General features: G+C 40.0%; 1 protein-coding gene across 11 annotated transcripts in view; it reads right to left on the reverse strand.

Moving 5' to 3' along the window:
- Window positions 1–9,498: 9,498 nt before the first annotated feature.
- The window catches only part of USP6NL (USP6 N-terminal like), a 95,108-nt gene continuing 91,017 nt past the window's right edge, over window positions 9,499–13,589 (reverse strand). For 8 of the 11 annotated variants that reach the window (XM_085512035.1, XM_015869134.2, XM_085512041.1 and 5 more), the window contains one exon: window positions 9,499–13,075. In XM_085512035.1, the coding sequence (XP_085368161.1) occupies window positions 11,634–13,075 (1,442 nt within the window). In that variant the 3' untranslated portion in view covers window positions 9,499–11,633. The remainder of the gene's footprint in view (window positions 13,076–13,589) is intronic. The other 3 variants (XR_014932961.1, XR_014932959.1, XR_014932960.1) reach the window with 1 other exon arrangement.

The raw sequence follows: 13,589 nt of genomic DNA on the forward strand, positions 1-13,589 counted from the left end.
TTGGCGTACCTAACTGGGAACATAGCTTTTAGAGCAGGAGATGTTGGAAAAACCCGTAAATTGTTCAACGTCTTCTATCAGACAGCAAGAATAAACAAAACCAAAACCAACCAAAAGGACCCAGCAGGTACATCGGAACACACGTTCTGCAAGAAGTCATCTGGTTAAAAAGAACAAATGCTTCAGTAAGCAGAAAATGATAGAAAACTAAGAGAAGTGGCAATGAGTGGCAACCAGGCTTAAAACATAAGACAAATAATAACGGAGACTACGGAATTCAATCAAAACACTGTGAACTCCAAGAATAATCAGAACTTGCTTTTACAAAATAAACTGGATTTTTTTTTCTAAAAGATCCTGAAACAATCAAATACGTTTGAACATAACCAGACACAAGGAAATCCTTCTGGGAAGTTGGAGATGTGACTTTGGGATATTATCGACCAAGAATTAGAAGCCAAACCATTGTGGATTCTCTTCTCTCATAGGTATCTCCATCCAATTTGTTTTGTTTTGTTTTCTGTGAGAAAAAAAGTGTTTAGTTTCCTGATTACTTAATATTAAAATAAATAAATAAAAAGCACTAAAAAATAAACAGTTAAAAAGGACAGGAGAAGAGGCAGAGGTTTTGAATTGTAAGTGGGAGGAGGATAAATTTATGATGGTTATAAAGAAATTCTTCTCTTTGAGAGTGGTAAAGCACTGCAACAGGTTGTCCAGAGAACTTGTGGGTGCTCCATCATTGGAAGGGTTTGAAATCAGACTGTATAAGGCTTTGACCAATGACACGTGGTCAAAATGTATCTGCCAAGGCAGGGGCGGGTTCCTCCCAGCTCAAGCTGTTCTATGACTCTATGGTTTTAACGCACTCATTGAGCCAAAGGAGTGCGTTGGGGATTAAAAGTAAAATGCTGAGGGAGGAAATAATGAAAATAAAAATCAGTTTTAATTACATGTCTGAAAAGAACAGCTCATAGGTATAGGAAAGAAAACATCCTGTACCTTCAAAAATGTCTAGAAGAAGGAGGGTTGGGAAGCAGCCTTGAAGCGTGCCCAGGTGAACCTCAACAGAGCTGCTCTCTTTAGGCAGTTACAATGCACACGATCAATTACTCTCTTCTCAAACATCCACATACCCACATGAAAAGCACACACACATCCTCAACTTTGCAAACCACAGGAACAATAAACTGATCATTAAATCTCACAGCCACGAGATACCTCTTTAATATTCCTTTGTTTTAAAGGAGTAGGACACCATATTCATATCTGCATGTGAGAAGCAGCTCTTTGCAAGTCAGTGCCTTTGTACATTCGCTCTGTCTTCTGGAAATACATTATCCAAGACTACGTTTAAGATCTCTAGCAATCAGTTTCAAGATGCAGCAATTAAAAGGAGAAAAGTGGAAGATTTCTAAGCTCCCTTGACTTGTTCCCATTTTCACAGCTGAACAATAGATCTTTTCTTCAAGGATTTCATTATCCATAAAAGTAACATCAAATACTGCTGAGAAACAACTGATACCCATGGCAGGCCAATAATTTCTGTGTATGCATATACACACAGCTGGATCCTGCCTGTACAGCATCAAGTAATGGAATCTGCAGACTACCGAAGTCACACGCTCTACTCATACAACTGCCCATGACTATATTTAACTGTCAATGAAGAAATCCTTTCAGTCTTGGAGGCCAGAGAGTTGCTCAGCCTTTGTGATTAGAGATGTTGCTGAGTGCTGTTCTCATTATTACCGTTATTTCTCTGAAAGAAGCCTGAATGAAGAAGTCTCACTTTCACAGGTCTGGGTCCGCTATCTTCCCTCAGTCTTTGTTGGCATCTTCGTCCTTGATTTCAATGCTCCTTTATACCTGAGACCTCTGAACCAAAGCTGTAAGGAATTTTTCAGAGATATAATAAGTTTCTTGAAGTTTGTCAGAATTAATACGATTCATTTCCCTTCTGCTACATCTTTGCATTATTCTGCCACTTCAAAAGGAGCCCACTTAGCTTCTTCTGGAAGACTTCAGATGTCAAGGCTACGAGGTTTCTGAGCCTCTTCGAGCAGTTACAATAGCAATCTCGTTTCAAATATACGCTTTCAGACAACAACTTTACAAAAGAAAACTCCTAAAAATTGTTCTTCAGAGTGAATTAATAAGTCACAGAGTGGGGGCCTCATCTAACTTGAAGAGACGGAAATGTTTGATATCAGGCACAGAAACTCACAGAGAACCAACACTTGGCTCAGCGGTTCTGAACAGACAAAAGCATCATCCCAGATCTGTGCCTGCAGAAAGTAAACATCTTCCCTCAAAAAAAAAAAATAACCAACAAACCAAACCCAAAAAACAAGCAAGGAAACAAAACCCCCCAAATACAAACCTGAACAAAGTTAAAGGAAAGGGAATTTCAAAGAAAAAATGTAAGTTTGTTGTATAGTGCCAACACAGCACAAAAAAAAAAAAGGTATGAAGCCCTCTGCAAAGTGTCTTATCTTGAGACCAAACAGGCAAAAACTGATGGATTTTTCACCTTGCTGATGAAAAATTCTCTCACACACAGTGAAGTTTTGGCTTGGCTCCTACTGATAGCTGTTCCTGTTCTGCTCTCAGTGGGTTCAAGCACTCTGTATGTAGTCCTGGAGGATTGCTGATCCTTCAGGAAGGCTTCTTTCCCCCCCCCCCAGGATAGACCAAGCACAAGCTGAAAAGCAGGAAAGCTTGGACAGAGATTAAGAAAGAAAAGCCATTCTCAGAGCTGCACTTACCATGGCTGTGCACTGATGGTTTCTCAGTTTGCATGTTTAAGATGAGTGTGATCAGGGCAGGCAGCAGAAGGGCCTGAGAGTGAAATCTCAGCAAGAAAAGACAAGGCGGGGATGCTGAGAAACCACAAGGCTGCTTTAAGTCATGGTAGAAAAGCCCTGCACAGGAAGAGACATCGCAAGCAAGGGCAGGGAAGACACAAATGTTAGCAGTTCTCTTAGTCACTCTGAATTCTAACTAAAACAACTAAGCATTGTAGCTGATGTTCTAGTAAAGCTTTTTGAACTTAGAATGCCATTCTCATCTTGTTGTGCAAGATCACTGTTGTGAGAAACTGAGGGACACCCATCTCATAAATAAAAATCTCGTAAATAAAAATACAGCAGGATTTTGGTATTAACAACACCAGAAAATAAGCAATGGACAGACGATGCAGACTGGGAAGGTTTGGTGAAGCAACACATCTATAGGATAATGGTAAAACTGAGCATCTGTTAAATGTCAAGGATATACAGACAGGATTTCTTTCTTGCCTTTGAAGTAGTTTGGACCTTGGCTCCTCAAATTCCATGAAGAATAGCAAGTGCTAAATCACTTGAAAAGTTGGACAGAAGCTCTTTCCCCCACTTCAGTCATTTGAAATAATTAGACCCAACTTCCTTATAGGAGCACTGACACGGAGAGCTCTCCTTCAGCGCTGCATCATCGTTGAGTACTTGCTTTATGGCTGGAAACAATTCCAACCTTGTGACAACTGACTGCCGCTGCCTTACTTAAAGACAAAGAGAAAAGAATTGCAAGTTCAGGAGTTCACCTTCCTTACTCTAAATATAAAGCCCGTAACAAATTACATATTGTCACCCGGTGACCTCTGCAGCTTGTGGCTTAGGCTTGTAGATGGAAATACAGTCTCAAGCTTACCTCTGGAGACATCTCCTGACGTGGCCAACATACCAGCTAAGATTTGCTGAACCCCCTCTAGCAAATGATGCACACAAGGACATCCTTCTGCATAAGGTTCTCAGAGGACCATACAGTCCAGGACAAATTTAAAAGCCACTAAGTTCAGCTGTGTTGTTAGCAGCTGACATGCAAGTCTTTTTGAAGTTATAACTAAATCTCCATCTGTGGATGGGTAGTTAAGTAATTTTCTTTTATTAATCCAATCTGATGGTAATTAGAAGCCATGGAAGTTTGGCTTCCCTCCTACAAGCCCCATCAGACCAGCTGGAAATCTGGAGTCTCTGTTTAGGGTCATTGTAAATAACAGAACATGATTCACTTCTAAAAGGGGAGGTAGACGAGGGAGTCTACATTTAGAGCTAACAATAAAGTAATCATCAAGGTGGCATGAAATGTTGTTTTGGAACTTGAAGGTCTCTGTATGAAGCCACTTAAATGAAGAGGGAAAAAAATATCACCTGACCATTCCTATTGAGTATAACAAGAGGGTTACCAGAGTGATCCGCTTATGTGCCCAAAAATCGCAGGATTTGAAAGCGTTTCAAAGCATTTCAGGCATAACATTTACAAGGGTAAATGTGTGCACAGTGTGACACCCCACCCATCCACTGAAGTCGTGTGTTCTTGTTGCTTTTTTTTTTCCTAATAATGGTATTTAAAGAGCAACACTATTTTTTTCCTGTCCAAAGTTACCAGAACTTTTCTCTGGGGACAGCAGACTGAGTGCACAACTTCCAGCAGCCTGACTGCAGATGTTTAAGCCAGAAAGAATTTACACTCTTCCCCTTTTCACGAGTGTTTGGTGTCATTTGGACACAGCATGGGGAGGCTGGGAGGCAGTTGTGAAAATCCTTCCAGGATACAAGGGAATGGTTTCATTCACTGTAAGACCAGGGCATGCTCAACAGAAATTGAGCACATCAGTAAAAGTACTGCCAGAGGCAGAATGTACGCTGCCAGCCGCGCTGCAGAACTGCAATGGAAAGAGAACACCTGAGGTTAACGCTACATTTTTACACGTTACAGAGTGAAATTATGATTTACAGCATCAAAAAGGTTGAAGGATAGCTTTGAACAATGGGTGAACTCCAGCAGCTACAAATGACTTTCTATAGCTGTGAGCATACTAATTCTGTGTTTGAGAGACTGTTTCTCCTTTCTTCAGTGGCTTTGTATGATTAAATATTTACGGAGAGCACCGAGTCCAGCCAGCCAACAAAGGTGGACTGGTTCCTATGTGCTGGCCAGCAGAGAGCTCTCAAATCAGGGGCAGAACTTCCCTCTCGCACATGGTATCGCCTAAAGATAAACACAGCAAGCCACTTAACATCCCAGTCCTTCAGATTCAGCAGATGTCACTCTCCATGATGTAGTTACTGCATACAGTAAAGCACAACACAACCACCAGATAAGCCAATTATAAGTGCTTTCAGAAGGCCTATGATACTCATATTGCTCATTATCTGCTTTACAGCCTCAACTACATATGCTATATATATTTTTTTTCTTTTTGTGATTCATTTGAAGGAAAGCGACAGCACTACAAAGAACAGACTTTGAGATGGATTTGAGAATGCTATGAGATGATACAGAGCAGGTAGCCCATGACAAGATGACATCAGATAGAAACGTCATTCACTGAAGTAAGCAAACAGGTGGACACCTCTACTGGAAGTGAAATATCAAGGAGTTACAGAAACAGAATGAATAAATGAAGGATGTCTGATGGCCTTAATATTAATTGACATCAAATGAAGACTCTCAACACAGCCATGTTCTTTGTAAGTTGACTACTGTGTCGCCTCCAAGGAAGACTGAAGTCAGTGGCCTGTTTTAAAATCACTTTCAGGAAAGACATCCAGTTTGCTCTGGGTAACTCATCCCAAGCACGTGTCCAGTAATTTGAGAATGAGTGACCTGCACCACTGACGCTCAGAAGAGGAGTGAGATTCTCACTGGATTCTCCAGCGTTCCTTAACTTTCAGAGGAAGAAACGCATTACACAGAACTCCCACCTCCATTCCCAAACACAAAGGCAGCAAAGTACCACCACCTTCAAGAATCCAAGCCTTTTGCTTGAAAGCTTTGAGGTTTTTTTAACATAAAACCCACGCATTTCTGACGGATTCAAGTAGACTCTTCAGCAAGTAAAGCTTCCCACTTACCCATACTGCAAAACCTCAGTTCTCATAGTTGGGTGCCAACTTGCCTAGAAACGCTACATGACCCCCCTGATGCTGGCACTGCACATCCCTTATTGACTTCAGCATCACACTCAGGGACACACGGCCCATGCTGTCAGTTATCACTGGGGGAAATCATGGGAATAGAAAAGCTAAAATAATAATAAGGCATGGGTTGGACTAAATCATCTAGCAGAGCTCTCTTTTCTCCGTTCAGAGAGCTGCTTTTTCCTAAGGGACGATACTGCAGATGATTCAAGAGGATACTGCTGAACTGTAAAATGCAAAGCTTTAAGTCTGGATGGCGTGAATGAGAAAGTTTCACTTCCAGCCTTCCTAAACAAGAAAGAGAACTCAGATATCCTGGCTTAAAGCACCAGCTTCAATTCTCTAACTCATTTCAAATAGAAAAATCTGACAAAGCAACGTATCACTAAGAAATCAAGCCTGTTGTGGCTACATCTGACCTACTGCCAGTCTGAGCTGGCACACTCTTGTGGCACAAGACAGCACTCTGCAAAAGCTTGATTGGTCCTGAATGTAATACAGCTTTTGGTGCTCGATGCTGAGCAAAAGCAAACTATGACTTCAGAGACTGTACAGGTATCTACACTACTGCGTCCTTCACCTACCGCTAAATTAAATTGCTTTCTGTAAGAAAAACTTTCCTGGAGACTTTCTGACCAACTATAATATTGAGAACACAAATTATTATTGTTTTTTAATTTGCACATTGTCTGGAGAGAGGCAAGAGAACAGCAATCTCTGTTATTAACTGCTTCATCATGTTCCCAATGAAGAGCAGCAGAAAAGGCACCGCAACGCTGCTGAAAAACAAGAGTTGGCACAACATCAGAGGAAGGAACCAGACAGTAGAATCAAGAACGGCTCACCTTGACAAGGCTGACAGTAAAATCTACACTAAAATAAACATATTCCACTCTCTCAGAAAAATAAAAAGGAAAAAAATCTAGAATGAGTTATGTTCATTCTCAGGTTATTCAAAATGCACATTTCTAGAAGCACCATTGATTTTCTATTAACTCCATAAGCACTAAGGCATTTAGTGTAGGCTGAGAGAATGAAATCACTCAGGAGAGGGATCGCTGTGTTCCCTAACATGGCAGGAAGTCCTCTTGGCACAAAGCAGCCTAAAAATGGCATTTTTCCCTAGCTCACCAGATTTGGAAGCCATTTGAAGACTACACAAACAATCACAATTATATTCCCAATTTCATTTGCTGGCCTAGTCCTCTTCTCGTTGCAACTGGGCCATTCAAAGCATTTGGAGTGTCTTAATATGCCCGCAAAAGAAAAATAAACCTTCAGCAAACTAACTATGCAGTAACTTCGTATCATCTAAACAGAGCCGAACTCCACTTAGTCAAGTAACTGCTGAACTGTAACTATGCTACATTTACAGAGCTCTGCAAAAAATGCAGCATTTCAAGGGCTACAAAAAGAAAATGCACGCTTTCCTCTCAGTGAAATACTGAAAGCAGAATGTACTCCACTGGAGATGGAACAGTGGGCGTTCGATGGCATATTTTAAATAGTATTCCTCTTTGTGAATGCGATGTAATGCCACCCAAGGGGGAGATTAAGAAAAAAAGTCTGTAATTTGCAAGTCCATTTCAAAGTCATATCGAGGATGATGTGAAATTCAAGATAGGATTCTTGAGAGAAATCTCCTTGGAAAATGTGTACGTACCTCGGGGAATCTTTGGATTTGCTTCTTCACACTGGAAGGCTGTTCTGTCTTTTGACATTTCAGTGTTGTTTACACTATGCATCTAATTTTGGAACTAGCAACTGGTTTATTACAAAGGTGTATCTTTGCCTAATGATAAAACAGTTCTCTTCTGCAACCTCTGAGGTTTCTAAAATCCCTTACTATTAAGACTTTTATTCGTAGTGAGGATATAGCAGTTGCTTTAAAGTTAGGGATTAATCCTGCTGTCAGGTGTTACGGAGGTAACTGATATTTACATCTGTGAAAGACCTTCCTTTATGGCCCTGGGTTAAAAAAAAAAAAATAGAATTGCCTGCATTGATCTGATCGTTCTCAAATAATTGCAAAGAATATCATGCTCTGAGGCTTTCGGTAGTCATCAGCAGGGATTAGGAGGAAATACTCTCTTTAATAGACTTCTGGCGAAAGGGGTTTTTTGTTTCCTCTGTGTCACCTTCCCTGAAGCATTACAGGCAGGCCACAGCTGGATCTGGGGAGAGGAAAAGATTAAGATCATTTTCCCGAAGTCATATTTTCTTCCTTAGATGCCCAAGCGACAATGATTCAAATTCATCACCCAAACTGATGTCAGGAAAGAATCTTCCCTGGGTCACAGCAGGAGTAGGAAGGCTTCTGTCTTTGCTTATACAATGTACCTGGTTTGATTAGAGAGAGAAACAGTTTGATCACATAATCAAATCCCATTCAAGGAAAAGCTTAGGAGTGTCAGCAAGACTGCAGTCTCTCCTAACTTCTTCCCAAGGCCCCAGTAACTCGAAGGATTTCAGTCTTCTGCTGTTCAGGTCTGCCCTGGACTCTTTGTATTTATTCTAGTGTGGTATCAGTCAAAGGAAAAGCAAACACAAAAGTCAACAGCATAATACTCACTTCCTTTTGCTCTTATATTCTAGTTAGCTTAATTTCACTTATTTTTGGCCTTGCAGAAGTTAGGCATCCAGCCTTATTTAGTCTTCTGCATTCCTCTGTGTTAGTGGAGAGAGATTACTTGTTCTCCAAAGCCCTGCCTTGAAGCTGCCTTGCTAACCACAGAGAGAGTCAGACAAGAAAACTATGGTTTACATGGCACAAGGCAGGCAAATGTTTTAAAATTCTTACGAAGAAACTATGGGAAAGAAAGGTCTCAAGTATTTTATGCTGGTACTTACTGCTCGACTGTTTTCAGATCAAAGCAAACAGTGACAGAAAAGCTCTTAGGAGGATATCTAATCCATTATGTGGGAATGATTCTCTCCACCATCAAGACACAGCAAGTTACTGGCACAACACTGCCTTGCTTCACTCTACACCAAGGGTGTCTGTTACTGGCATCAGTACCTTCAGCTTGGTAAGCCCAGCTAAACAAAACAAAAGCAGACTCTGCACTGCAAGCATGTGACACCAGGCTTTTGTAAGCTGAAAACAGGTCTCTAAACACGCAACAAACACCACAGCCACAGTCAGGCAATCATTTTGCACTCTGATCAATGCAACATCGCAAGTCTCTCATCCCAGTAATTCTCTTCTTTTGAATTGATATTGGGTGAGATTATTAGAACACAGCCAGAAAATTATGATCGCAGTTTATACTCCTAGCTTTCACAAATGATAGGTTAAGGTTTAGCAGTGCAGTAAACTATAATCGATAGCCTTGTTACTTCTGTAATAATGCGAAAGCGCTGTATAGATTGCATCCATATTGCTCAGCCTAAAAATAAACGTGTACAAACAAATGAAATGCACCAGGTAGATATATATATACACACAACTCATTTATGAAAAGCCATCATTTGTGCTGAGAAGAGAAAAACCGCAGTTCTGAGCTAACGAGACAATGAAAAAATAAAGACAAAGCAATAGGAGCTTAATTATTATTATTTTAACATGTTAAAAATACAGTCACATCAAAATAGGATACACAGTTATAAAACTGTTGCGGATGACATAAGAAAATAGTGTGTATATATTTTATATATAAAAATCTACAGTATTTACTACCGCTGATACATATTTTGGAGCTTCGTGTTGCTTGCACAAATGAATTGTACAGCTTTGTTATGAATTACAGAACCATCATTAAACACAGAGATTATTACACTTAGCCACAATATTATATACATACATTTCTAAGCTGCTGTAAGCAATCAGTACTAAGGTAAGCCCAAGTTGTATTTATCTTCACAATTTTAGAGTTTCAGTGTAGTGCTTTGCTACTGTTACTTCGCTGCAGTTTGCAACCCTTAAAATATAAAATTGCCCAGTTCATTAAAAATTACATCAGACACATCATATACACAAAAAGGTTTTGAAATATACTAAGTAAATATTACTTCCATTTGTAAAAATTGTTTTTACTTCTGTACCTTAAAACTTACAGAGCCAACCTGCAGCAATAATAGGCACTAAAGCTCATCCTTTAAAGGAAAAAAAAAATAATAATAATCCACTTCTATGTCTTTAATTAGCAAATCTTACGAAACAAAAGATAACAGGACAACCTTCTAAACCATCCAAAACTGATGGCGATACCAATGCTTGGTCCTTAAGCATCAGAAAATCTCTGCTAAGCACTCCAAGGACCTCTTCTGGCAGGATCCTTATCTGCCTCAACTCCCATTGGCTTCAATGAGACCTCAGTACATCCAGCGCTTCCTACCCAGAGCTCACCCTACACGGGCCACTTTAACCTGCGTTTTTGTCACCCCCATTTCACAGTCAATGAAAGGAAAAGAAAACACAAAGAAGAAGAGGCTGCAAACAATCAGTAAAAACACGTTACCAGGAGTCTAAGCTTCCTATTAACAGTCGGGTTGGTATCAAAGTGAAAAAAATAAACACCCGCATTCTCTCAGCAGCCCACAGCCAATCACAGACACGAGTCTTCTGGCTCTTTGGGGGGGAAGAAATGAAACAGAACTGACATGACAAAGCTTAAGAGAAAGGACACTGCATATGCACACAGCTCAGGGGATATCAAATCACAACCAAGTCTCAGACTCCTGCATGTACTTCTTGAGAGCGTCAAGGAGCCGGTAATTCTCTGATACCTATGAGATTTGGCCTTGCAACCGATTTGCTTAGTTTGACAGCACAGCATGGCAAAAAGTGAAGGGTGCAGCACCATTTCTGGATGTGGCATTACTCTTACTGCGCTCCAATGTTTTGCATATATGACATTCTGAAGGTAGATTTAGGTGCAAAGGTAAAAATTATCCACTTTCAATTCACCTAGGAAACTAAAGACTGCCCTGAATTTTAAGCACCATTTCTTAGCCAGATTATTGAGATGTTTTTGGCTTTCTGCTCTTGCCTGTCTGCTCCTTCTTGCTGAGGAAAATGACAAACAGTAGTCAAAGGAGAGGAAATTAACTCTCACATAAATTTAAATTAATAATCCCAAAGTATCTCTCCTGCCCAGAACAGATACTGGGATACTGAGGCAGCTGTATAAAAATGACAGAAATTCCCATTCAAAATGAATGGCTTCTCAAATAAATTATAAAGAAAAATTAATACAAAATAAAAGTACTTCACATCATCTGTCCAAAAGTTAAATGCATTTAAACTCTTTAGTTCTTCTCCATATGCATTTGTGTATGTAAGCGCACACTCACACACACATACTTAATACAGTGCATTAACAATGTCAGTCAAAATAAAACTCACAATTGTGTTAGGTTTTAGGCAGAAAGATCATAACACAAGTTATTTCAATTTGAGGAAAAATGACAGTATTAGCCATACTGTGTATATGATCTTATTGCTATTGCTCTGTCTATGTGCATCAGATCACTTTCAGTAGCTTCAATGCAAGCCTAAGAACTCACCTATCCTTCAGTGATAAGTCTGAAACACCTCTAAAATAGTGTTGTTATTTTTGATGAGTCACATGGACTGTCCACATTTCATAGAAGAAATGAGGTGGACTACTACTAACACAGTAAGGTATAACTGGGTTTAGATCTTGCCATTTTAATAAGAGCAGACATACTTCAGAGAAGCACAGATTCATGCATAGATAATCCATCATTTCTATTTCGGTAGTGTTGAACTTGAGCTGATGGATTTGCATATTGGTATTGTGGTGAACCATGCTCTTCAAAGGTTGGTGAAGTCCTGTATCTTATCGGGCTATCCACAGAAACAGCAGGAAGACTATGGTCTTGAAAAGGTGTTGACTGAAAATGCTGGTATCTCTGGAAATTATCCAAGTGGCCCTTGTTAACGTCTTGGCTCCAGGGCTGCCTGTACGGTTCATGTCTATACATGTAAGCAGCATCTGGCCACTTTCTGTCTTCTGGTAAATAATCCACTGGAGGCATTATAAATTTGACACCTGTAGGGGACCTCAAGTTGCTGGTGTAAGCATCGACAGGGGCTACATCTATCCGAGTAGGGGCTGGTGAAAGAGGATTTTGGCGACCGGCAGGATAGGAATTCATTTGTAATTTATCAGGAGAATAATCTGCTGAAATAAAAGTGCCATATGGCCTACCAGAAGGGCTGGTTCGATTCCCATGATAATGAAGAGGTATAGAACTTGTATTGCTTATGCTGGAGATGTGCTTTGGAGAATTTCCATGGTAAGTAGGAGGATTGCTATAAGAGGGCAGCGGCTGCTTTGCGTTTAGTCCACGAGGTGGTCCGTCAGACTGCAATGAATATTTTGGAGATCTGGGCTGCGAAGTAAAGGTGTAATTGTTGGGCATTTTTAATGGAGCAGGTATTCTTTCAGTTTGTTTTCTTGGACTATTAGTATATGCTACATGCCTAGGACTCTGTGGAAGAACTCTCTCAAGCATCTCTTCTACAAGATTCTCACTCTCATGATCAGCTTCTGGAACGTTGTCATACTGTGATGCATTAGACCCACGCTTACCTTCATCAGCATCCAAAACCCTCATCTTTTGTTTTACATTCAAAGGCTGTGTTTCTGTAGGACTTGGGGGTGAGCTTGAAACAGAATTATTTATTGGCCTTCCTTTTACTTCTGCAGTAAGTTTCATAGTCTTTTCAATTATTTTGATATCAGATGGTTTATTCCACTTAGGTACAAATTCCCTTCTTGTATGTGAAGTAGCATTAGAATTTTGGTTAGCAGCTGCATTATCATATTGTTTTGAGTTGTCTTGCCCTGTTGGCTGAGGTTTTCTTCTGGCATCAACCTCATTTTTAGACTGAATACTCTGAGTGTCTGTTGGGCGAGACTTCTGCTGTTTTAAGGAAGGCTGTTTTTCCAGTGAGTTAATTCTTTTTCGGTTATTTGGTGAATTTTCTGGTTCTTCTACAGGAGACGGTCTCCTCTCTGTCCTTCTTATTGTTTGTGTACCAGTGCTATTTTGTCCATTAAGCATTGGAGTGGAATTAAGTATAGCAGGCTGAGGACCTGATGGAATTTGCCCCAACGGCTTCTTTGGAAATTCATCTTCTTTACCTAAAATGAGAACAGTAACAACATAAATTCACATTTGAACTTCTCTGATCTATTGGTCATGCAAGTAAAAATAACTAATTCAATTATCTAGGCCTCCCTCTGGGTCACCATTCTGTCAAATCTCAAAGGTATTTTACTGAGATTGAACAAAGATTTTGTTTAGGCTCTCATCTTAACCAGTTATTCTATTCTTTCCCTCTAAAGCTGATGCACTATTGGCAAGCTTCTGCTCATTGACAACACTGTAGCAAAAATAAGTAAATAATAATCATTTCCCTCCACAATATTTTGGCTGCATTACCTATTCTGTACCCTCCCTGTCACTACAGAAATTGATAAAGATGTGTTTCATTGCTGAATTTTGTTTGTAGAACAATTTACATTGAATTTTCCACACCAGACTCTCCTTAGCAGGCAACACCTTTCCTGATCTTAGCCAAAGTCTTTTATCACATCTATTGCACACAACTTCTTTAATTGTATAATGCACTACTTTCCCCATTACAAGTAGAAA

This window comes from Coturnix japonica, chromosome 1, assembly GCF_054131305.1.
Source record: "Coturnix japonica strain WE chromosome 1, WE-NBRP24, whole genome shotgun sequence".
Classification (NCBI taxonomy): Eukaryota; Metazoa; Chordata; class Aves; order Galliformes; family Phasianidae; genus Coturnix; species Coturnix japonica.